Raw genomic sequence first — 24689 nt, 5'->3', positions numbered from 1 at the left:
AATCAGTTACATGGCTTATCCATCATTTCAGAGAAAGGAAAAGATTTTGAGAAACTCCCAAGACAAGTTAATTTTTAAAGCTGTAGGAGGGAGAGGAGAAAAGAAAACAAACACCACCACCAAAGCTACAAGCACACAAAGCCGAACACAACTGTCTAACACTGCAGGGACCACGGCTGGCTCCTTCCAGCCCTTGCGCCTGCTGCTTCCCCCTTTGACAAAAGGAGGATTTCCTTGGGGCAGGAATGGCCAGGAGACACCTTCCCGGAGACAAACAGGCGCTGCCGGTGACGGGAGCACTAAGCAGAGCAGAAGGCTGCCGTGAAAGTTCCAATTAATTTATCGAGTTTCCTTAGAAAACAAATTCTGTAAATGACGGACAACGTAAACCTGCTCTGGTCTCACGCTACGCACCCGCCCAGGCAGGTCGGGTCCCTGCAGCCCTGCAGACACCCAGGGCCTTTGGTGCAACGTGGAGGGGCCGTACTGAGCACACAACGCCAAGCTCCTGGACAAGCCGATGGTCCGGTGGGTTGGTGCTGTCAACCGCCCAGGCCTCTGCACCACGGCACAGGCACCGGCTGAGACCCTGCGCAGGGCTTGTGGCGATGGCTGCTCTCGGCACCAGCTGAGCTCTCCGTCTGGCATCAAAAAACCCTTTGCAGACAAATCTAAATTTAGTTTGTCCAACAAGTGGGCATTGCTGTTGCTCCTAATGGTGGAGACCCCATTCCAGCACATCACCACCAGTAACAGCAACTCTTTAGATTACGGCTTTTTCAGAAGAAACATTGCAGAAATGGCAGAGAGATTTGGTGAAGAATTATTTTTTTTTTTTAACATTCAATAATTACCCCAAAATTCTGAGCAGCTGAATTAGGAAAAGCAGAAATGAGAGGCTGAGCAGAAATACTGGGATTTTGGTGCAGTCTGGAGTATTTCAACAGCAGAGCAATCCCAGAGGTCTCACGGGGGGAGGAGTGCCTTTCACCAGCAGTGGGAGGAAGGGCAGCTCGTGCCATACTAGAGTGGTCCTGGGTCCAACCACAAACAAAAACAAGGGTTGGGGGATGAGGGTCCTCCCTGGCAGGCGTGCCTGGAAGCTTGGCCGTAATTCCAGGCAGAGGATGCGCAGCCCCACACAGCTTCCCATGCCGCAGAACAGAGCCCACATCCAGTGGCAACAGCTAATCAGGCAGAAGTGGCTCTGATGTTCACAGGCATCACCCGCTCAGCGATGGCTCTGAGGCAGCTCACACGCCTGCCTGCCGCATGCTGACACGGGAAGACGTGAGCCAGCGTCCAGGACGGGCCCACTCTGGTTTATGTCCCCCCCGCGCCGCCTCCTCTCTGGCCAGGATATTCAATCAGGTGACGGTGACAGCTCCCACAGCAGCTCCAAGATGCAGTTTCTTAGTTTTTGGTGGAACAAGTGGTACTTGCTTTCAAAAGGAGGTTATAAAAACATGTGCCTGAAGAGAATGTCGGGAACTTGGGTATTAATCTCCTTTAATTCAAAGGCCACTCAAAATAAGCGAGACAGAAATATTGGCTGGGGTGAGAGAAGATGCCAGAGGTTGTACTGTGCACCACCAGCTTGGGTCAAGTTCAGAATAATAATTTAGCACGAAGAATAACAATTTTCAGTTTTAGTGGTGTGGTATTAGCCTCTCCCTAGTTGAGAAGTCCATTTCCCCCGCAGAGGCTCACTGCCGCCAGCCATGCAGGTACTTGCCTGCCTGCAGCGACGCTGGCCCGGCAGCCACTGCAGCTGGGACTCCTGCGGCCATGTGCCCGAGCCTGATGGGAAGGGTTCTGCCCCAAGCCGAGTGCTGCCCTCGCTGCTGCCGGCATGGTCCTTGTGCCAGGTATTTCTTTTACCAGGTTTCGCTCCGTCCTGCCCAGTAATGAGGTGTCTTCCCACTGCTGGGAGGCGGCCAAAGGGACTTCACCCTCCAGCACCGCGCAGACACCAGGCGCCGTCTCCCATCGCTCGAGCTGAGGCCCATCCTGGCAGCATCCCTGCGGTGCCCTTAGAGTGCTCAGTGCTCGGCCGAGCGCGAGCAAAGCAGGGCCATGCAGGACAGACCGTCAGTCATAAAAGCACGGCACCTCCCCTGCAACTCGCACTTCCACCCTTAACTGCCTCTCTTAAAACGCAGCCGTATTTCAGAGTTGATTATAAAACCCTGTTTATTTCTGCAGAATCCCAGTTTATAATATTTGTAAAAAAATGAGACCGTGGAGTCCTGAGCTGGGCAGGGCCGCTCAGCCTGCAGAAACGCTCCCACATGGCCCACGTGCAGCCTCCTTCCCCGGCGCATCAGCTCCGAGCTGAAACGCTGCACCAGAGAGTGGCTGCTGGGGTGGCCTCCAGGTGAGAAAGCCCTGTCCGAAAGCCCCTGCCTGCTGCCAGGTCACTGTGCAGCGGAGCAGGCAGCGGCCAGGGACCTGGGGGGCCAGGGGGCTGCGGTGAGGCATGCTGCTGTCACCTGCTGCATGTGGCTGCAGCAGTCCATTGCTGCTCCGGCTGCAATGCCAGGAGCTCCCGGCGAGAGCCATCACCGCCCCAAGCTGCGGCAGCACCGGCATCCCTGGCACGGGGAAGCACATCTGTACAGAAAGGCTGGGGGAAGAACCAGCCATGCGCAAGTGCACACACATTAAAAACAATTAATTCAAAGTAAGCCTATGCTGACAAGTCAAGCCTGCGCTGGCGTTTCCAAGCTTTGAGGCCAACTCCGTGACTTTAACTTGACCTCCTCATAATTACACACAATGCAAATCTTGCAGTTGATAATTATGACTGACTAAAGTTCTTAATCTTTACAGAGGATAAACAAGTTGTTCCACCGACGTTGCCGTCATTTACTGTAGTGACACACTTATTGCCACTTATATTTGGGACACGGCCTGTGTGGCAGTGTAGATGTCACGTGTGGCCCCTTATGCTCCAGAAAATGCTTAAGTTGAGCTATCTTGACTTCTGTGTTTTGACTTTGCAGCATACATTTTGAGAGAGACATTTTGGACAGATTTTCCAAGGCTTTTTATATCTAATTTCCATGGATAAAACCCCACAAACAGAAGCAAATTACCTACAAGGGGGATCATGCTGTCACCTCTGAAGCTGACCCTTCAGATCCATGAACAGACTGTAGCTGTTCCGGTCAGTCAAGAGAGTGGCCAACACTGCAGGCAATCACCGCCATTCACCAGCTCCTCCTCGGAGGCTTCACAGCCCCTGGTCCAACTCTAACGATGCCTCTGCTCCCATTTCTTTATTCCTGCTGTTCCTGAAATCAGGTCCCATCTTTTGCAGTGTCCTTCACCTTCCTGGGCAGCTTGAGAGCAGAGGCAAAGGCATCTCTGGTCTCGGCCCTCACGTCCCACCAAAACTGCTCAAGAAGTCCCCATCAGCCCCAAGCAGAAGCAAAAGGCAGTCTGCTGAGCTGTGGCAGAGGAAAAAGCACCTTGTAAGTGAGTCTCTCAGATGAAAGCCTGCAATCCCTGTTCTTTACTGAGACTCTCTAGTCCAAGGACTGACATGCGTGATGATTTGATATTTTCTTCCAAAAGTGGATAGGAGATGGGAAGGGGGGAACACTCATCTCCGCAGGACACCACTGGAAACATCCAGCGGGCGACAAACCCAGCTTTGTACCCTCGCGGTGTGCAAGGCTGACCCCGCACCATTCTCATTCCTTAACGAACGTCCATCAGGGCACAAAGCCCAATGCCTGCTGGAGTCCAAGCCCACTGAAAGAAGCATTACCTGTACCAAGCAAACCTGTAATCACATCAAGAAACAGGAGCGGTTCCAGGTGCCACAGCTACAACTGCTACATGGCAGCTCAGTTCAGAATAAGCACTGACTCATGTTTCATTCCTCGTGATGTTTTTAACTACTTTCAAAACATCCAGGTTTGGGATCTGAAGAAGTCAATGCAACGATGATGCAGAGGGAAAAGAGCGGCTGGTCCCAAGGGATGCCCCTTTCCACTCTTGCAAGTCAGAGCTGCGGTGTTTTAAGCTTCTTAAACTCCCAATTTAAAACACAAAGCACAGAGAATAAACTGATTAAAACAAGTTTTATTTAACAAATTATATTAAGAATACAGACTAAGTTATCACACAATGAAACTTCCCTTTGTAAAATACAGGAGGGTCATCTAAAATAAATATAAAACATAGTAACATTCATAAGATTAATGCACAGTAAATTCACTTTCAATAACCCAACAAAATGCATAGCATCTTAGGAAAACACTTTGCAACTGCATAAAAGGTTTCTCTCTTCCATTTGCATGATGACATTTAAAACTGTTGCTGTTAGGAAACAATTTCACAATAAACGACCAGAATATCCAAACTGTTTGGTTTCCCTGTGTTGAATAAATTGAGCAGCACCTTACTGAGCTTCTTCATGAGCAGAGAAGCACCCTCCCCACTGCAACGCTGTCAGAGTTTTATGGCTCAGGATAACTAACACTGACACTGCTCGGCTGCCCCGCTGCTGGGAAAGATTCCCGTCTGTTTGTCAAGGCTCGAAGGCTGAGGTAATTATTTGAATGCAGCGAGACACGCATGCCCTTCAGGAGGAGTGAGAACGGCTCGCTGGTGAGCTGCTCTGCCAGCACCCATGGGACGTGCCCGCTGCCACCCCGGCCAGGGAGCAGCAGTCGCTGGCTGCTCCTGGGGCTGCTTTGGGAGAGCGGCTGGAGGGAAGACCTGGGGAGACAGACCCCGTGTCGCCCGAGGCCAGCGGGGAGATGAAGGCCAGCGTGGGACCGGCCAGCTCCAAAGGTGCCGCATCCCGTTTTCCCTCCCCTAAGAGATTTTTAGGGCCCCACTGAAGAAGAGGTGCCCAGACCTGCGGACGCGTGCCCTCGCCACCAGCGTCCACCTGGCACGTGTCATGCCCACATCGGGATTTTCTCCAGGCTCTGCGGTGTGTGGGTTCAGTCTGAAGAGCTCAGGAAACCGGTGGGGGCAGGGGCAGGTGTGAAACCAAACAAACCCAAAGCTACAGACTACCAACAACCTCTTACTATACAAGAGGCTCATGGGGGACCCTCTCCTACAAACACCACGGGCAAACTCAGTGAGTCAAAGGAAAAAAGTTTGACGAAGTTTATTCCTATGTAACTACAGCTACGAGATGCTCCCACAGGGAAGACACCTGCTACAACTGTCCACACTTGAATTTTATCACAAAGTTCACGCTCTACATTACTTTCTGGACTAATTTCTTGCCTTTCCATTGTTAATACATTAGACAGCACAGCCTGGCTTGGATGGCCCACGAGTCATCTTGGCACGCTACCTGCTCTTTGCCGTGAGAAATCCAGGAGGCAGCGTGTCACTATTAATTCACATCAGAAGGTGTATTTTACAGTAAGCAAACCCCTCACTGCTGCTTTTCTGTCTCTGTTGCAGACATACGATAATTTGGCAAACTAGTTTCTCCATCAGCCACAAGATTAAGCTACCTAGAGGCTAGTCTTGTTCTAGAAATAGAGGCAAGGTAGCCAAGCACATCTGGTAAAGCTCTGCAAATCCAATTCTGTTGCTTTCCATTGACTCATCCCCTCCTCTTATGCTCCAGAAGGCTTCTCCACAGCCAGACAACATCAACATCAGGCTCCCTGAACATTTATTGCCTGGGCCAATGCTACCACAGTCGCCTTTTGGACAGGGAGGGAGTAAGATGCAGGGAGATGCTGGTACTGGCTACGGCACATGCCAACAGGGAGGACTTGCTGCAAGGATGCAAGGACCAGCCTTGCAATGAGTTGCTGTGAGCACAAAAGTTATGGAACAGCAAATAAAACCTGCCTGTGGAAATGCTGACCTGATGCCCAAGATCTTGGGAATTCAGAGATGCAATAAAAAAGCTTCCTATAATTGGTGGACGACACATACAGTCAACCACCCTGCACCGTGTGTCTCGCTGTGCTTCCAAGCACTGGCTCTGAGCCCTCTCCCCTTTGGAAATGCCCAGTTTTCCAGCCTTTGGTTAGCAGGTCTGAGAGCTCAGCTGGCTCTCAGCAGCTGTAGCTCTTTGCTCAAAACACCTCTATTGCATTTGTACCACAAGAACTGCATTTGCACTATTTGTGCTTTCAGTACAGGGTATCCTTGCAGTGCCACAGTGCAGAAACACACTGCGAAGATCAAACTAATCTCTCAAGTTTCTTTGCAGATGCACCCCTGAAGCAGCTTTGCTAGCCAAGTGTAAGAGAGGGAAGAGTGAGAACCAACTATACAAATATATCCTGAAGATTTCTTAGAGGCTTGTCCCAGCTGCATGTCCTGTCAGCGTGTTGAGCCATCCAGTGTTTCTTGTAGGTTACTGAAGAGAAAGCTGAGCTCACTATCTCTAAGAAGGCTGAGCAAACATAACTGTTGCTATAAATATTAAAGCACCAATTTTATCTACTGATGCTCTCTAAGCTAAATCTCACAGGAAGGGACTCGAAGCTACGCGCCCATTTTTCTGAGACATACCCAGGGAGTGCCTCACTGAATGCGGGGCTCGGCAGCTATCCGAACCCGCTCCTCAAATGAGCACTTCAGCTGCTGCGCAGTCAGCCCTGCCCTCGGCACAGGAAGATGTGGATTGACGAGGAGGAGCTCCTGGCAGCCATCTCCCCATCTCCTGGCGGCAGGAACTGCCCCTGGAGCTCTGCCCTGCACCAGCCTGCAGCCCTCACTCCTCCACCACCAGTAACAGGGAACGTCAGCTCTCTGCAGCTCCTTCATCCCAAAGCTATGAGGAACGCACCGCTGTGTACAGCCTCTACCTACCTGCAGTGTCCACTAAGCCACAGGAGAAGCTATAAACGGATGCCACAGAAAACCACAGAACGAATTACAGGCAGAAAAATAGAAAGACAAAAGATGGATGAGATGGGCATAGTACTACAGCATGGAGTGGATTTGAACTTCAAGTGAACCTGAGCCGAATGACCAGGCTGCCATGGTATGTTCATTTGTCGATGTCGGCATCATCAATCTAGCCTTTGTGAAGCTTGGCAGTGAGGTCTGGCTTTGCTTTCCTGCAGGATAAATAAGAACTAAAAATGGTGCTGCAACCTCCAAGTGAACGAGCACTTCCAGGGGGTCACCCAAACCTCCAGAGCTGGTGCAAATGGCATAGCTTTAATTCTTTTGCCCAAATATGACACACCTACAACCAAATTGGCCTCCGCTTTCCAATTGCACAGCCTTGCTTTACAGAGGCAGTTTTAGAAAACGATTTACCTGATTGGAAGACATTGAAGCAAAGACTTGGTATCACTCTGTCCCGAATGTTACGGTATTTTGTGCTCATCATCCCAGCAATACGGTATGGTGCCTTAAAACCAGAAATGAATCTTTGGACAAGAAATATTTTACATATGTACAAATAAAAAATACAAGCTGACAGTACAAAACCTACTGTTAGTCACCATTCTGTCCAACTAGAAAATGCAAGATCAATCAAAAGCAGTGCAAAGCAGGTCAGGGCATACGTATGACCCAGACTGAGAGCGACAATACTGTTATTTGTTACTATGGCAATTGCATTTCAGTAGGGTTAGGTAATCAGTATTTTACAATATAAAAAGTTGTACGTTTTAACACTTACTTAAAAATTGCATTTTGCTGCCATGATGTAGCTTTGTTCTACAGCAGAGACTTGAAAAAGCAGCACGGAGTCAGATGGGCACTTCTAAATAACTTATTACAGCAACAGACTTCTCCAAGACATGCATTTGACTCGGGAGCGAGCTAAGGTCAGTGATCACAAGAAGGCTGAGGTCAGGGTTTAATGCATCCCACTCTCATCCTGCACTACGTCAGAGTTCAGTGCTTCCCCGTGAGTGCACAAGGGAACAGGCACATCTCTTTTGTTTTAGCAGCTAGCGGGGCAAATATTAGAAAACTTTCCAAAGTGATGGGCAGGTGACAGCATCCACGTTGTCAGCAGGGCCCCAGCTCTGCAGGCAGCTTGGCCAGGGGTCAGCGGGGCACAGCCGTGATTGGCCTGGGCCACTGCCAGCATCGAGCCCAGAAAGAAATACAGGACCTTTGTCGCTCTAGGTCCTGACGGTCACACAGACACCCTGTGCAAAGTGGAGGTGCTTCACCTCGGGAACTGCAGTACAGCTTGTGCTCTCTGTGCCCCTCCGCCTTGCCAGTCCCTGGGGAGAGAGCCCAAGGCAGGTCTGAGCAAGTGACCCCGGCTCCACCAGCCTACAGCAAAAACAAGTGATCACAGTCTGGGGCTGATCCCAGCCGCGCCAGAGCTGCCGTGTGCCCGGACCTCGGCGGAGGCAGATGGGGCATCCGCCGTGGCTCAGTGCTGCCCGCTGGACCCAGTGCTGCAGGGGCCTCCTGCCACAAGGCATTGAGAGCATATCAGTTCCACGTCAGCTCGGGCAGGATGCCCGGGGTCTTGCGGATTAACCAGCCGTATCTTTTACTCTTCCTTACTTTTAGGGCTCGCTGCTGAGCATTTCTTGATGGTCCATGAGCTCACAGCTTTCTGTTCGCAGCAGGTTATTACAGCTCTGGTTTTTGTGACTGTCCTGCAGCAGGGGTTACGAAGTGGGGACAACCGAGGGGCTGCTGTCAGGCTCCCAGTCATGTACTCACGTGGAGAGGCGTCCGCAGCAGCGAGGGAGGGTGGGGGCAGCTGCCGAAGGGTTGCACAGTCCCAACACGTGGAGCGGCGTGTGCAGGAGGAGGTGGTGCAGTGCAGGGCGGGCGGCGATGGCCGGATGAGCGGAGGTCTGCCGGGATGGCCCCGGCGCCGCATCCTGCGTCCCACTCAGTAGTATGCACGCACACGCCTGCTCCAGCGCCGGTGGCCCCTCTCAGGACTGCGGGACCGGTGGGCACCTGGTGGGGCTGGGTGGCAGGCGGGCCGCCGCGCTCTGCTCCGTCCGGAAGCTGTAGTCGTACTGCGGGGCAAAGCAAGACAGAGGGAACTGTGGGGCACTGCCTGACGGCAGCCCGGGCCAGGGTGCACGGCCACACAGCCACACAGCTACACTCCCCGGCCCGCGCCTCGGGCGGGACGATACAACAAACAGAAGCATGAAGTAAGAATTGGGCCTGGCAGCACCCTGAGCTGTGATCTCATCTCCCAGCCCCAGGCAGGGCCACGCTGGACGAGCCTGCCGGCACCACCTGACCCCACGTCGGTAACCGTCCCGGGTAGGATTCACCCCCCTCCCCTAAAACCCAGAGTTAACACAAATGTGACCACACTCATCCTGCGCATAAAGCAGGTAGTCAGAAAGATTCCCCTTTGCAGGCCTCATTTACACAAGTTGGTACCATCATAATTAACATTTTTGGTTTGGCAAGGTGGGTGAAAATTCCTATATACATGTCCCTGCACTCCACAGATGGCACTGCAGCTAGCTAGACAATGCTGCAGCCCGAGGGACATCCCTGCAGCTGAGGGACATCCCTGCCACTGGCTGGACGCAGCAGTGCGGGCCTGGGCACCGCAGTGCACGTGGAGTGCACCGTAGCAGTGCCATCTCGTGGCACGCTGTGGGCCGCACCTGGACAGCCCCAGGCCACCCTGGACACTGCTGTGGCCCCTTGCCGTGCCATGGCACCCCCAGGAGAGGCCAGGGCCGCAGTGGCTCTCCCATCGCGGGTGGTGCGGCCAAAGCAGAGCGATGCGCTGGGGCTGCTCGGGCAGGAGCGGCCCACAGCCCCGGCACACCCACTGTAACAGCTCCGGATATGGACCGTCCTCCCCCACGTCTCCCAGTGTCCCATTTGTGGCTCCTGGGATGTCACCAAGACGTTCCCCTGTTCTCTTGGGCCAGGCCTGTTTGTCACCACTCCTCGCCAGCCAGCCTCGGGCACAGGACATGCTGCCAGCGAGGCGGGAACTTCATCGACTTTGCTGGCACCTGACCCCGGCCACGTGCACGGGAACAGTGTCACGGTGCCGGATGGGCTGGCTGTGCCAGGGCTGCCGCGGGCTTGACCACGGTGCTAAGACCCCTCGGAGCTGTGCGAGGGCTGCATGCTTCTTGTGCATGCTTCTTGTGGAGAGACAAGCTGGACCTGCTCTTCCAGCCGGCTCCCAGCGGACGTGGGCTTGGCCTTCTCTGCTCCAATGCCGAAACCTCCTCTCCGTCCCGGTTCGACATGCCCAGCAGCCGTGCCAGCGAGGCCACCAACGCTCCCGCAGCTGTCACCACCGAGACACCCAGCTGCCGGAGGACCAGCTCCTCCCGGAAAGACGGAGCCAGCAGCCGTGGTGGGACGTGAGCCGGCACCCGCTGAGCCGATCCCAGCCCCTCCGTCCCGCAGAGCACCCGTCCCCGGCCTGAGAGGGGGCCCCGAGGCGAGGGGGCCCCGGGGCGAGGGGGCCCCGGGGCGAGGGGGCCGAGCCCGGAGCGGGCGGAGCGGGGCCTGCAGGGAGGCGCGGGGCCGGCAGAGGGCGCGCGGGGACCGCGGCGCGTCCCCCCCGCTCCCAGCGGCCCGGCCGGGGCTTCGCCGCGGCGGGAACCGGGCCGGGCTCCGGGAAACGCCGGCAGAACTTCCAGCTGGTCCAAACGACGCTAAAAAGCCCCGTGCAGCGCACACTTCGCGTCTCGGGTGAACCGTGCAAGGGGACGTCTCAAGGAGTCATCTTTCTCAAGACTGCCTTTTAATTGGCAAACATGTCTTCATTAATTTTACCTCAATGTCATGATGTCACAGCTAGCAGTACCAGCCCCAAGCTAAATAAGCAATAAGCCTCATTTTTCAACACACAAACACATAAAGATGTCAGCTCAAACTGTTTACTAATTAACACTTAAAAAGACACAAATTAGATATGCGTGGCTAAGAGCAATTATAATCAAGACGAATTTCTCTAGTCATTTGGGAACTGAAAAAAATGCCTAATTGCTGGAACCAATGTTTTAAAAACTGAAATCATGCCAGTTAGCAAATATGTTCATTTAAAGAACATTTCATGTGACTGCACTCTGGAGAATTGACTACAAACATGAGAACAAGGAAAAATATTTCTGTATAAAATTAAAATTTTAAGCTCTTTTAGATTTACAACTTCTTCATTAAATATATTTGCAAAGAGCAGCCCATGAAAACTTGTAGCAATTAAGTGGTTAAATGAACTGCCTTCCTTGTCAGTTTAAAAGGAATGATTAATATTAGACGCTCACTTTACTAATTAGACTCTCTGTATTTTTCGCTCAACAACAAGCTAAAACAAAGATAGGGTGCACTCTGCCAGCGCCCCGCGAGTGCAGGAGGCCCATGGCAGCCCGACGGCTGACCGCGCTGCTGACAGCCACGTGGCCCAGCAGCACCCGCTGCTGCCGCCGCCGCCGGAGCCATGAACAGTCCCGATGCTTTCGCTGCTGCCTGCACTGCTCTGCACCATACAGAGGCTGCCTCGCCTGCCGAGATGCCCGCTCAGTGACGTTCCCCTACTCAGCTCAGGCAGGACCAGCGAGGACAAACCCCCTGCAGCCCCACAGCGAAAGCCAGCCATGGCGCTGCCAGGGCTCTGCTCCTCTGCGCCCTATGTCCACCGAAACAGCCGTGAGCGAACGGTGCCCTCAGCTTAAACCTGCCTTCACCCGCTGGGCTTCACTGCCTCTTCATACACCACTTCTTCATACGCTCCTCAGGGCACAGCTGTGCAGTCCCGGTGCAATGAGATGCTGACTTCAGGTGCAGCCTGAGTGTGCAGTACAGGATTTGCGCCTATTTTCATCAGCTTTCCTGAAAGGGTGGAGTCCTTTCATTCTGCTTGCCTCGCAGCTTGGAGGATGGGTGCATACATCTGCAAATGTGGCGACAGAGAATAATAACTCTTGGAATTCTTTGGGAATATTTTTTGCAAGGCATCTAGCTCCAGGGAAAATGTTCTCGCTGCTTTGGAAATCCAGAAGATTTGCTGTAATGGTGCTATTGCTTGCAAGGGAAATAAAGCCATGCAGAAATTCACAATATTTATATGCATAGCTATCTATGTGCAGACAAGATGCTCCATCAAGGAATATGGGCTGCATAATTATACTTTTCATTACTCTGAAACGCACACAGCCTGTAACGGAACAGGAGGGTGTGGGGAGAGCCAGCAGGTATCAACCTCTCCTCCCAAGGCCGCACAAATGACTCCGGTGCCGGTGACCCCGCACTCCACAGGCCTGCGAGTGGCATGGGGGAGGGCTGCACAGCCCACCCATCCAGGCAGTGCCCTGAGCTGCCGAGATCTCTCCCCGCACCAGGTGACACGCAGAGGGCTGCAGAAGCAAATCCAACGCCACTTTGCTTTCCCTCCGGCAAAGGGGACCCACTGCCCCATGGCCAGCTCCTGGCAAGCGCTGGGGAAAGGAGGTAGGCATATGTAGGGGCCACCAGCCCTGAGCATCCCTGGCTCCCAGTGCACGGTGCCCTCATGACAGACGCAGGCAGTCCCAAACAGAAACATGGCACGCGTGTCATGCAGCGGGACTGCAGCGCCCGAGGCAGCGGGTGCTTCTGCCAGCGATCGCCCCCGTTGGGCAGCATCTTCAGAGCTGCTGTCGCTGCCTCCCTGGCCCACCAGGTGCCTGGAAAGCCCTGGCAACTGACCACCTTCTCTTCGCACTCAGACAAAACTTCCAGGCAGGAGAAGAGGATGGATTTAGGAAACTGGACTCACAACTGGAATCAGAAAGTAGAGAAGCCATGAGGAGTCTGGAAGTTTTGCTATGCCATCTTCTTACTCTTTGCCTTTAACCCAGATGGTTGGCACAAGAGAAGATGTTTGTGACCGACGGTGCCCAAAGAAGCATGTGCTGCTGAGACAATTTTCCTCCTGGTCTGAAACTTCAGCTGAGAAGCAGCCTTTGCAGAGCAGGTGGCTCCTCAGCACCATGCATGTGCCAAAATCCTCCCTCGGGAACACGAGACCATCCTCAGTTTGATGGCTGTCTCCTCCCTGAGCTCCTGGAAGACTCACACGCACTGAAAGCACAGCCTGTTTTTCCTGGTAACAAGTTACCAGCACCATCAAACTCAAAAATGATGAAGTAGTTCACCTGACATTGCTTAATCAAGTTCATTTGCTTCCCCGAGATGCAAGAGGCAACCTAACACAAACAGCGTCCTGCTTGTAACGTGTTTTGTTAATAAATGAGAAAGAAAGGTTAAATAAGACAGACATCTGGAATTAAACAGAGGGCAGCAGACTTTGCCATTAGATTCAACAGCTAAAGCATCTTCACCCAGCACAGATCACAGATGACATCCCTAATTCTGAGCTTACTGTTTGACTCCACATTGACTTTATCCAGCAGCAGTGACTTCGGAACGACAAGAGAGGCCTTTTCCGTAAGGGAAGGGATCTTACAACAAAGTGAACATAGCTCTCGTGACACTTTTGCTTAGTGCCTGGCTGGGTACCTACCTCCTTTTCGATTTCTGCAAGGGTTTTGATTGTGATGCCCAAGAGATCAACTGGCTGCATCTAGCAAGGGGGGAAAAAAAAAATTGGTTTTGTTTTGTTTGAAGTCAGCAAATACTCTATCACCAGATTTAGAGGCACCATCTGTAAACACATGCATAATCCTGTTTCTCAGACCACCACAAGAGTGAAGAAGCAGTAGGCGGGTTAGGGATAACAGCTCTAACGCCTTTCTCCCTAAGCAGGGACAGCTGACGCTCATCTCAGTGTTGCTTTGCACAGGTAGATCTTTAGCCACCTCCCTGCCACAAGACGGCTGTTACTGGAACGCACTTTGTTAACACCCTATGGATTTCATATGGCTGCAGCACATAGGTGTGAGCAGCACCGGCTGTGGGAAGCCCCGACCAAACTGACCATATGGTGGCAATGGTGTCTAAAGGATCCGAGGGGAAGATTAGCATGACCTAATCTCTCTGCATTTGTCCTCGCAGCAGGGACTCCAGCTTTCTGGGAATAACAGCCCATAAACAACCCTTTCAGAAAGCAATGGTTGTGAAAAACTGCGTCCAGTTGCACATGCAGGTTGTGTCAGCAGGAAGAAGAAAGCACAAAGCGGGAGCACAACGTGAAAAATCAGATACAGCTGATGGCTCAGTGTTTGCCATAACAGCTTCTCGTAAACTGATTTTTAAAGAGATATTATTTTAGGATTGGATGGATTAGGGAACTGCTAATGGGATGCTGAGCCTTTGAGCTCTGGATCACCAACTTAAGTTAGTGCTGGGCCAGCGATGCTCAAAAGTCATTCTGAATTGGTACTGGGGTTTCCGTTTCGGCTGAGCAAACCTGCCCTGCCCAGGCTGTTGGTGGCACCCTCCGCAGGCACTGCAGTGCTCAGCACCGAGCAGGCAGGACGCAGTGCCGAGCTCGCCCCGCTGCCAGGCAGGAGCCGTGCAGCACAGGCACACCGAGCAGGACTCCGCTTGAGGAGTGAACTCGCTTAGAAACCTGCCGTATGTGAAAATAACCCAGTCTGGTTTGCTGCTGTGCTTGAGACACTTTGGCTCAGATAATCTCCCATGACAGAGGGCAACGGGAATCCTAAAATCATTTTTCCATCCCTGCTCCTGCTCCCTGGAACCCAGCCGAGGTCCAGCTGCGGTGTCATTAAGACACAGCCGCCTCCGCAAACTTTCCAGGCTGGAACTGGTAAACAGGAGGGCGCAGCCTCCCCACCAAACTGGATTTTGGCCAGCGCAGCCGTGGCAGCCCTGCTACCCCCGGTCAGCTACAGCCGCTCGTGCTCCACCTGCAAAACCACCAGCACCCACCAAGACTGAGTAGCTCTGGAAGATCTGGAAGATCCTCGCCCACACGCCGCTGCCCGGCTCTGCCCGCACAGGAGCAGAGAAGCCTCAGGAGCCTTGTGGCAGCCTGCCGAGCTGCGGCAGCTGCCAGCGCCAGGGAGCACCATGCCGTCACCATTGCCTTGAACTTCTGGGGTGCAAAAGCAAAGTTGTAAAGCTGACTGCACTATTCCATCTCCACAGCAGGTTAAATCTAGGAGAGCTGTACATTTGTAGCTTTCTTTACAACCTATGCTAAGAAGTTTGAAATGCTTCCAGCACTATTCCTATTCCTATTTCTGATGGTGATAAACCTTCACCTCCCTAGAGAATTCAGTTTTAGAAGTTATCTGGCAAAAGCCATTCCCACCCTATGGGAAAGTATTGTGAAGTGCAACCCTGGATCATCTCAAGCACTGGGTATGTATTACGCCCCACAAAAGAAAAGCTCCTGGAAGCAGGTAATTTGTGTTGATGCTTTGTGATTGCTCTTCACAAAAAGATCAGTTTCAGACACTGGGAGAACAACGAAGGCAACTCACCCCTTCAGGAGCGCAGGCAAACTTCTCTGAAATCATAAAAGGCACTCCATCCATTGCTGAAAGGGACAAAATGAGCAGACATGTCACATTTCCAGCTGACTTCTGACATGCAACTTCACACATTCCCAGTGACAGATCAAGTATTCATGGCATTGACACATAACTGATAGCTCGTAGAAGTTATTGCCAGCCTTTTCCTCCCTCTAACCTGCCAGTGGTTTCTCTCTGTTCGAGACACAGCTGGGTTAGTCCCTACCAAATCAGGAATTCAATGAACCCTCCCTGCTCTATCCATATACAATTTCATGGTCTCAATTTTGAGTCTTCCACAATTTGGTTCAGCTGCCAAAACAGGACAGTATTTGAAACTGAAAACCAATACAAACAGTTTAAGAGGACAGACATCTGTTTACCACTACCACACAGAACCATCTGAGCGAACTCGGTGGTGTCCGAGCAAGAGGATAAGGAACATGCCTGGTTCAGGTGACTTGTACCTCCCCAAAGCAGTAAGTACTACTACCTGGGCAGAATGAAAACAAACACCTGCGGCCAAGCACCCTCCCTGGCCTGGCTGCTGCCACTGCAAACTTAACAGTGAGCAACGGAGCTCAGACACTTGCAAACCACATCTGGAGGATGGAAACCAGTGGAGTATGAGGACAGACACAAGGACATGACACCCCATGACACTGGGCCAAGCTCTCTCTGTAGCACAACCTTAATGATACTAAGAGGATTGTTTGCCTTTATATTGTCTTGTGTATTCTTCTTAGATAGTGCAATGTGCAATGATGTTCAGTGTTTCTGTCTTGCTATCACCACCTCGGAAACTTCACAGAAAGCCTCCCACAAGACGTGTCAGTACAAGGCAGACACTTACTTTCAAAACATGCAACACAGCAATTTCCCCACAAGACTGAAAACGGCACATTTCTAAGGCAGAGTGCAGCCCCAAATACACCTGCTTTATTTCAGTTGCACCTTTAACATTTTAAGTCTTTAAATTTCAGCTCTGAAAGAAATAAAAGCTTCAAACTAGACCAAATTTAAGCCCTGAAATGCCTTCAGGTAATCCTCAAATAGGGTTTTCTTTCACAAAGCATCTGCACCCACGAACCCGGCATTTCTCTGCTTGCTGTTTGTAACTTCCATCAGCACCAGTGAGTTACCATGTTAGTGATTTAACAAGGGTTATTTAAGAATACTTAGCATTTTACATTTGCTTTGTGTATTTTTGACTTAAAAAAAACCTCTCCACTGGAGTAATTTCATTATCAAAGGTGCTATGTGGCAGCCACAGTGCTACATGAAACAAAAGGAAACAGATGAAAAGCAGCATCACCAAATCCAGGAAGTTTTGAACGTGAAAGACCATCTGCATTTGTTATCCCGACAGAAACCTGCTTTGATCAGTCACACGCTGGCTTTTGTAAAGTAATTTAAAGAATAAGCCGCGATGAGCGTGCACGTTCCCCCGGCAGCTCCCGCCAGACTGCCTCCATCCGTCCTTCGGTCCTCGCGCACTCCAGCCCTCCCGGAGCTCAAAACTGCAGAGCAAAGCAGCAGATGAAAGGAGGGTGTGCCAAAGGCTCAGCAGCGCAATTAGCACTCTCCTAAACAAACGAGCTTCAACAGAGCTGTAATTAAGCAGGCCTGTAATTAAGTATATGCCCTTTATCATAACGATCATGCTTAAAAATGGCATGATGCATGGAAGTGTGTTATTAATGCTGCACTCCCAAAGCACAGGAGCGTACACAGGAGCTGGCGTGTCAGGCCCGTCACTAGGCTGCTGGTAAAATACATTAAAGGGAGAAATCGGAAAACAACACACTCATTCAGTGGCTCTTTTCACAGCCAAGCACTAGGAGTCACGAGGATTTACATACCCACCAATTCAGGAAACTTTACGGAAATAAAGCACCAGGCTGCCACAGCCGCCCGCCTCCCCCAGCCTCCCCTAGTGCTGGGAGGGCGGCAGCCTTCGCCCCACGGCTCGGCTGCGGGAGCCTGCGGCGCCAGCCTGCAGGCAGGAGCTGTTTGGGCACGTAAGGGGCTGCAGGCAGATGGTGGGGACCCCCCTGAGACGTGTGGGGAGCTGCTGCTCATCCCTCGCCTCTGCTTCCAGGCTGAACGATGGCCTTGTACAAAGCAAACGCTTCAGAGGAAGGACACCCTCACGTCCCCCACCTCGCCGTCAGAGGTGCTGCTTGCCGTCCCGCAGCACTGGCCGCAGGAAGAGAGAGATTCAAAGCTACTGCTGCCTAAGAAGGTTTTTTTCACATTCACAAGGATTTCAAGGGTGAGGCAACCCAGCTTCCTTTTAGGAGTGTAAATCCAAATCCAAGAAGATTAACAAACACAGTGACAATTTGTTCCACCACAACATCAAACCATCTCACGTGAATGTTAGCTTTTGTATCTTGTGGACAAGGCTTTGTCATGCGATGTGTAGAGTGTGCTCCACGGGGGTCCTGTGCACCAAGCTGCTTTGAACAAAACCCCAGCTGCAGCAATGCATGTTTGCAGTGATTTACTGGGGAGGTTCGGCACCACGCGCCCCTGCCTGCCACACAGCCCCTCGCCAGCTCCGTCACCGCTGGTTCAGCAGCCCGTGCCCAGCTGCGGCAGACGCCCTCTCCCTGCACAGGGCCCACCTCTCCGTTTCCTGGGTGGAGTGCGGCACGAGCAGCAATGCTGCTGTGATGTGGCTGCACATGTGCAGCCTCACGCTTGGAGCTCGTGTGGGTTGAGCCCTTTAAAAGCACTCCCCCACCACACTCCAGCTCACCGAGACTTGCAGAAGACGGAAGGAGGTAACTGCAGGAAGTGATCTCCAGGGCCGAGCACCTCCAGCAACAGACAGGAAAGAGCTGCCATCGCTGCACCACAGTCTGCTGGGGTGTCCAGCACCGGGGTCTGGGCACAGGCGCCATCGCTCCCGCCGTGCACCATGAGACAGTATGCAACTGCCGTTTACAGCAGCCAGTTAATTTCATAATAAAATTAAATGAAACCAGAACTGTAGGAGGCTTTTAATTCCATGTCCCTTGTTCTGATGTTGTGCTGTAAATAAACATCATCATCAGCCTCTGATTCCTCCCTTTTTTCCTTTTTTTCTTTTTCCTATTGCTTTTGAAGCATTCCTGGCAGTCTCTGATGAGCAGAGCACTGTGCTGAGATTCTGCCCCATGTTACCATTTTCATGTGCAGCGTCAAGACTTACCAGCCAGGCTTTGGCCTGGAGCTGCAGTTCTTGTTTAAGTCTGGCCAAGAGCTATTCAATGCTCCTCGATGTCGATTTGCGCCACATTCGAGACCAGCAGACGGTAACACACAGGGATAAAAGGAATTGGTGCTGGTGAATGATAAAGTACAGCCCTCTTTCCAAAGGCAGCATTTACCGATTCAGAACAAAAAAGGTGGGCAAGGTCCCATTTTTAGAGCATTACCACCAGTAGCATTACTCACACCACCACATGAGTAAGCTCACATATTGACCCACGTAGGTTTTAACATCTTCAAAAGATTGTAACTTTAAAATATTTTTAAAGACCTATAAAACGTTTGCACCTTGCACGTTTCACTTAAAGCTTCCTTGCACAGGTAGGCAAAGCTGCTCTTGCCCTGCACTGCTCCGAGCGGGGCCAGTGGCAGGGCCAGCAGGAACACCACCTCTGCTGGCACCTCCCAAGGCAGCCGCAGCCCTCGGGTGGTCACAGCTCCTGGCCCTGCACGTGGAATCGCCACTTGCCCACAGAGCCTCACCTACCAGGAGGATGCCTGCGGCACTACGGCCCGGCACCGAGGGGCTGAATCCAGGAGGCAGCAGGTTCTCCCTGTGCAACTACACCCACAGCATCTGCAACAGATTAGGGAGGTGCCTGCGCTTTTCTCCCTCAAAACGGAACAAAATAAAAAGGGATTTCAGAAAGAAAATTATTTCAATGGCTGTTTGCTGTCTCCCAGGAGCAGCTCCTCCCTGGGGGTTACATCCAATTAGCTCAGTCACTGCAATTAGATAAAAGAGTTGAAAGGAGCCAGCGGCCAGAACCGTGCTCCTAAAACCAAACCCCGAAGGACAGCGTCCCCGTGAATCCCCAATGGCAGCTGGGAGGAGGCCGGACCTCTCTGGTGAGCGGGGCACCCAAAAGAGCACTGGGGCCACCCCCTTAGTCGGTGCAGGACCACTGAAAACCATGACCAACTTTTAACTGGTGGCTACTTCTTCGTTATAATTTACTAAGACTTACTCTCAGCCTTTAAAGGGCAGGCCACAAAACTGCGCTCTATAAATACAACTTGTTAGCTCGCTTAGAAATTCTCTCTTTAATCTGAAAATGTACTGTCACCCTCCTCTAAGCACACGATAGATGCTGCCTTCTGTGCTGTAGACTCCAACTAAACCTCAGTTGTCAAATTAGTAATTCATCTTTCTTGAATAACTATATTTTTAGCAAAGCTACCAGATTTAAATAATCAGACCTGCCAATGCTACCCTAATTTAAACATGCTGATGAACTTTCACAGGCAGCATCAGCTAACATAATGAGTTTCTGGATCACAAAGAACTTCAGACCATAGTTCTCTACACTACCCAGCGTAATAAGCACTTGTTCTTTTCTACAATGCGCACATAAAAGAGGAATCTAAATAATAATTGCTGTAATTATCTTGAAAAATATGTGGTGATTAATGGTGATTATGAAAATCTGTATAATTGTTCATTGAATCTCCAATGATCAGATGCTTTCTTGAAACAGCCATTAATGAAGAACTTAGGAACACAAAAAGCATCAAAACTCAAGCCAAGCTCCTGACCGTCTGAAGCGCCTGAGGATGCGATTGCACACATGCCGGCTCAGCTTTCACCCCTCCCATGAACTCTCTGCAAGAGGTTCTAAGATGTCCATGATGTGACGCATATGTCATTGCGGTTCAAAGCACGAAGTTCAACCTGTTATTTATGCAAATAATTAATTACTCTTGTATCCAACTAGCAGTTTGTCATGACACATTAATGACTTGATAGACTTCTATGAACTAGTGAACACAGGACAGCAGAGCGCTTTTATCGTCATTTAATTTAAAAACGATCCTGTGTGAAATTATCTAGTCGTGAGTGATGGAAGCATAAAGAACAGACTCAGCAAAGCTTCTTTTGGATCATTGCTTTATTAATGGTAACGTCAGGGAAATGAAAAATGCTAACATTGTCATATTTAGCTCCTGGGTATAGATGAATAGCTGCCTCAGTGCTTGGCGGGTTCAGTTTGCACACTGCAGTGAGCGCTAATTCTTCACACCACTATTGTGGGGATACACAGACATGGAAGAGTTTATATACCTCAACTCCCAAGGAAATAACAGCTGTTTCTGCATTTAAATTCTCACCATAAGCTTTTATAGCTTTGGATTTCTTTACTGCTATTTTTGCATAGCCTTTTACACTGGAATTTTCAACTGCTGATATTAAAAATATTTAAATAAATAAATCCCTTGCAAAACATTTTCCTACATGACTTTGAAAGCTAAGCATTGCTAATCCAAACCAACAAAAAAACCCTAACACTGAACGTACTATTGCTACCTTTAAAATTTAAATGATCTTAGATTTTAGAAAGAGCTTTCTGTAACACTGCAAAAGTCTTCAGATTTTCCCCAGACCTGAAACGCTAGCAGAGTGTTTATGTTTAAGCAAGATGAATATCTCATAAACCAGCCTACAGCAATACCATAAAACCAGCAAAGCTCACCTGTTTAGAGAAAGCCTAATTTTCAGCTAAATGACACCAGAAGAACTTGGAAGCGGGTAAGAACCAGGGGGCTGGCAGAAAGCATGGGCAACAGCAACGCTCAGACCGGGCGGCTGCATGCACCCGCCAAGGGAAGCCACGGTTAGACTGGAGGGACACATGAGCCCCTGTCCTGCATGGACACCAAGGGCGCCCACCAGAAGAGCCTGCTGCCCCCCGCAGCACACAGCTCAGCCTCGTGCGGGCGGGAGGGCACCCCAGCTCACGGGAGGGCCCTTCAAACACCATTTCCACGTAAGCAAGAAAGCGCAGCCCACATGCAGTCCTGTCCCCCAGGCCGAGGAGGGCAAGAGACAGCTCTTGCCATCAGAAGCGGTGCCCTGTGTGGGGTGAGGCTCTTATTCAGCCACGGAGTCACCCCACAGCAGATGGAAATGGCTCTCCCCCAGGGAACACCCACTCTCTGCAATCATGACTGTTAACTCCGGGTGACAGCGCTAGGCTGACGGCTTTCCAAGGAACAGGACAGGGACTTCCCAAGCCCTTGCAGGGCGCGCAGGCTGCTGGGTCCAATGCCTGCCCGCCCAGCAGGGCTGCTTCTGCCAGCGGCATGGCCCTTCCTGGCCAGCCGGCATGCCAGGACTCGCACTGCTACCTGGGTCGGCTAATCAGCCACGGGGAGCTGGTGGGACAGCGCTGTGCTGGCCAGGGCAGGCTAGTCAGGCAGGGACCAGGACATCCCCCCCTTCACGCCCCCTCCCAGCCCCTGCCTGCCTGCCTGCCACAGCCACCCTAACATGCCGTGTGCTCAGCACACACACATCTCTAGCTCCCGTTCGTGCCCCTCTGCTTCCCACCGAGTGCCCCGGCACAAGCTCTGCACACCTGAGCCCTTACACCTGTGCGTGGAGGACGGCACAGGACACCTGCATGCACCCAGGCATGTTATGTGATCTCGGTACAGGGGGAAGTAATTCAGAAGTATGGAAAAAATGTTTTACAACAGTCTGCAACACATCAAGAGAAGGATGCAAGCTTTTCAGAATAAACCACACTCTCCATAATGTACAGCTAAGACTCCTACTTCTGTATTTCCGTACACGGTAATTTAAATAGCAGTCTGAATAGTAAACATGTGTGTGCACTCTCTGTGCTACTGTGCACCAAGTCCCAGATGGAACACCACCACTCTGCATTTCCAAATCACTAATGATAGCAAAACCTCAGGGGGAAAACAAAAGCAAACTCCCTCACGAGCTCCTGCCAAGCTGGCTGCAATCGGGAATGCTGCAACCGCCCCAGGCTGCGCTCCCCGGCTGCAGACACCGCCCTCAAAATGCACACACTTCTTTATTTAATAAAGAAAAATATCCAAATATTAAGACATTGACCCCGTTTCCTCTGGCTCCTCTCCAGTCCCTTTTCAGCCTACCCAGAGCAGCCCCACAGTAAGGGACCCCTCGGACGAGGGGCAGGGGAACACAGAGCTGCCCCCAGCCCAGCAGACCGCCACAACGCAACAAACCAGCCGCAGCCCGGCAGCATCTCCAAGACATATTGCAGTTTATGTTGTCGCTCGGGTTCGCCATCTGTGCTGTTCCCGCAGAGGCCGCCGTTGCCGGCTGTGCCGAGGGGATCAGTGGGTTGCTGGCCCTGCGCGGCCCCTCGTTAGTCGAATGCGCTGACGAGAGGAGGCCAGAGCAGCCAGGATGGTCCTATGCTCCACTTGAGCGATTGGTGCTGCAGCGCTGCGTGGGCTCTGCCCACACACCTGGCCCCGCAGGTGCCTCCAGCAGCCCCTGGCCTGCCCGCGGGCAGGGGTGCAGAGCTCAGCCCACCACCTCTCCCCTTGTTCAGCTCCACCAGACCAAGGCACAAGCCCAAGCTCACAAGATGGCCCCAGAGCACCACACCCAGCTCCGGGGGCAGCTGCGCTGCTGGTCCTGCAGCTCCCGGAGGGAGCAGAAGCTCACACCAGAGAGCTGTCGCGGGGGAGCAAGGAAGTGGTAGCACGGCCCGGCTGGGAACGCCCCGGTCCCGTGCCTGGTGTCCAGGCCTGGGCCAGGCAGCAGGATGGCAGCAGCACCGAACCACACGACGCTCGGTGCGGTGAGTGGGAGAGCAGGGGCCTCCCGGGCTGTGGAAGGAAACCTCTGCAATGGGAAAGGTTTACAGCTTTCCTGTTCATCTTGAAACGACTTTGATTAAAAAAACAGACCTGGACTAAATTTTCATTTTTGCTAATTTGATTGTCAGCCTTGATTTTCTCTGTTTCCTGCATAGCTCACAACATGGCACAATTAGTTCTTTACTGCTAGATCAAGCCACGAAAACACTTGAGAAAATACTCCTGGTTTTGATTATTTTCTTTTTTAAATAAAGTGAAGGTTAAGCACTGCATGGTGACGGCTAAGCAGTACCTCAGCGCTATGGCTGTATCAGCACCAGAGAACATGGAGAGACTTCAAACAAGCTCTTCAAATTGCAAGTGTTTAGGAGCTCTTGATTTTATTATTTTTTAATAAAATGTCCCCTTTGAAGTCTCCGCACCACACTAAACTTCAAAGATCACACCTAAGCATGTGCTACTTCCAAGCAACAACCCTTAATTAATTAGACCAGAGCAGATACAAAACAGGGCACTCGTGCGGGGCTGCGGCAGAGCCGGGGCAGGTCCCGCTCGAGGACAGGGAAGCGAAGCAGAGGCACTCCTCCAGCCTCCGCACACGGGCCGCTGTGCTGAAGAGAAACACAGACACTTTTCAATTACTTTCAGCTCTAGCTGTAATGATAGACAGACTCCTTGGAAGTCATTAAACATGTAATGTCTGTCTGCTGCAGAGAGGCAGGGAGGCGCAGGCAGGCAGGACTCGGGCTGGAGCAAGCAGTTGCAAAAAGCATCTCAGTAAGCACCCACAATAGCTGCAGTGTTCCCCGGCCGGCGGCTGTAAATTTTTCCCTCTTGATGAGAGAAACATCCTGTTGGGTAATGGCTGCTTCCTTCCAGCACTGGTATTTTTTGCACTTCAGTCATTTCAGTACTGCAGGTTAGGAGCAGGGTATATTAAAGAAACACACTGCATTTTCTTAGAATATCTGGCCCTGGAAGCTTTGATTTTCCTTTGCTGAGACACCTACAGAAGTGTGATTTTGTACAATGGGGAAGGGAGGTTGTCACTGCGAGGGTACTGGGCTCCCCGACTCAAAAATCCCTCTGGATGGGGGCCAGGTCACCGGGCAGTGGCAGCTGCTCACACTTGCAAGGATGGCTGCCACTGCCCAGCACCAGCACCAGCACCATGCGATCTCCAGCTGTGCACTGGGCAACCAACATCTGTCCCACAGGGCTCCCTGGGGAGATAAGGGTGCACAGCACCCTCTCTTAACATGGTTTTGTTTTAAAGGACTTTAGTTTTTTTTTTAAACACACAGGCAGCTTTTTGTTTCCAATAAAAGCAGGGGAAAGACGACGGATCAGCTGTGCTGAAAGCACCATGCTCTCCATACCACGGGCACCCCTAAACGTGAATGGAAGGCAGAAACTCATCACGAGCATGGCTACAAAGGACGTGGGACTCCCATCTCCTGCCCGGAAGCTCACTGATGCACAGAA

The 24689-nt window shown here is 51.6% G+C and overlaps 1 protein-coding gene and 1 long non-coding RNA gene across 5 annotated transcripts in view; both read right to left on the bottom strand.

Moving 5' to 3' along the window:
* Positions 1–4074: 4074 nt before the first annotated feature.
* LOC143168799 (uncharacterized) lies at positions 4075–8635 on the bottom strand. The gene is made up of 2 exons (XR_012996781.1): positions 7634–8635; positions 4075–7360 (listed from the first exon to the last, which is right to left on the bottom strand). It is a non-coding gene; the product is annotated as an uncharacterized LOC143168799 (long non-coding RNA).
* Positions 8636–8765: 130 nt separating this feature from the next.
* MVB12B (multivesicular body subunit 12B) overlaps positions 8766–24689 on the bottom strand; it is a 65515-nt gene continuing 49591 nt past the window's right edge. For 3 of the 4 annotated variants that reach the window (XM_076355643.1, XM_076355640.1, XM_076355641.1), the window contains 3 exons: positions 15318–15373; positions 13430–13489; positions 8766–8951 (listed from right to left, as the gene is read on the bottom strand). In XM_076355643.1, coding sequence (XP_076211758.1) covers positions 8865–8951; positions 13430–13489; positions 15318–15373 — 203 coding nt within the window. In that variant the 3' untranslated portion in view covers positions 8766–8864. Of the gene's footprint in view, positions 8952–13429; positions 13490–15317; positions 15374–20605; positions 20629–24689 lie in introns of those variants that run through there. The other variant, XM_076355642.1, reaches the window with a different exon arrangement.

The sequence above is a fragment of the Aptenodytes patagonicus genome, chromosome 18 (assembly GCF_965638725.1).
Source record: "Aptenodytes patagonicus chromosome 18, bAptPat1.pri.cur, whole genome shotgun sequence".
Lineage (NCBI taxonomy): Eukaryota > Metazoa > Chordata > Aves > Sphenisciformes > Spheniscidae > Aptenodytes > Aptenodytes patagonicus.
The sequence above is the reverse complement of the archived record's forward strand: the minus strand, read 5'-3'. Positions and strand labels throughout refer to the sequence as shown.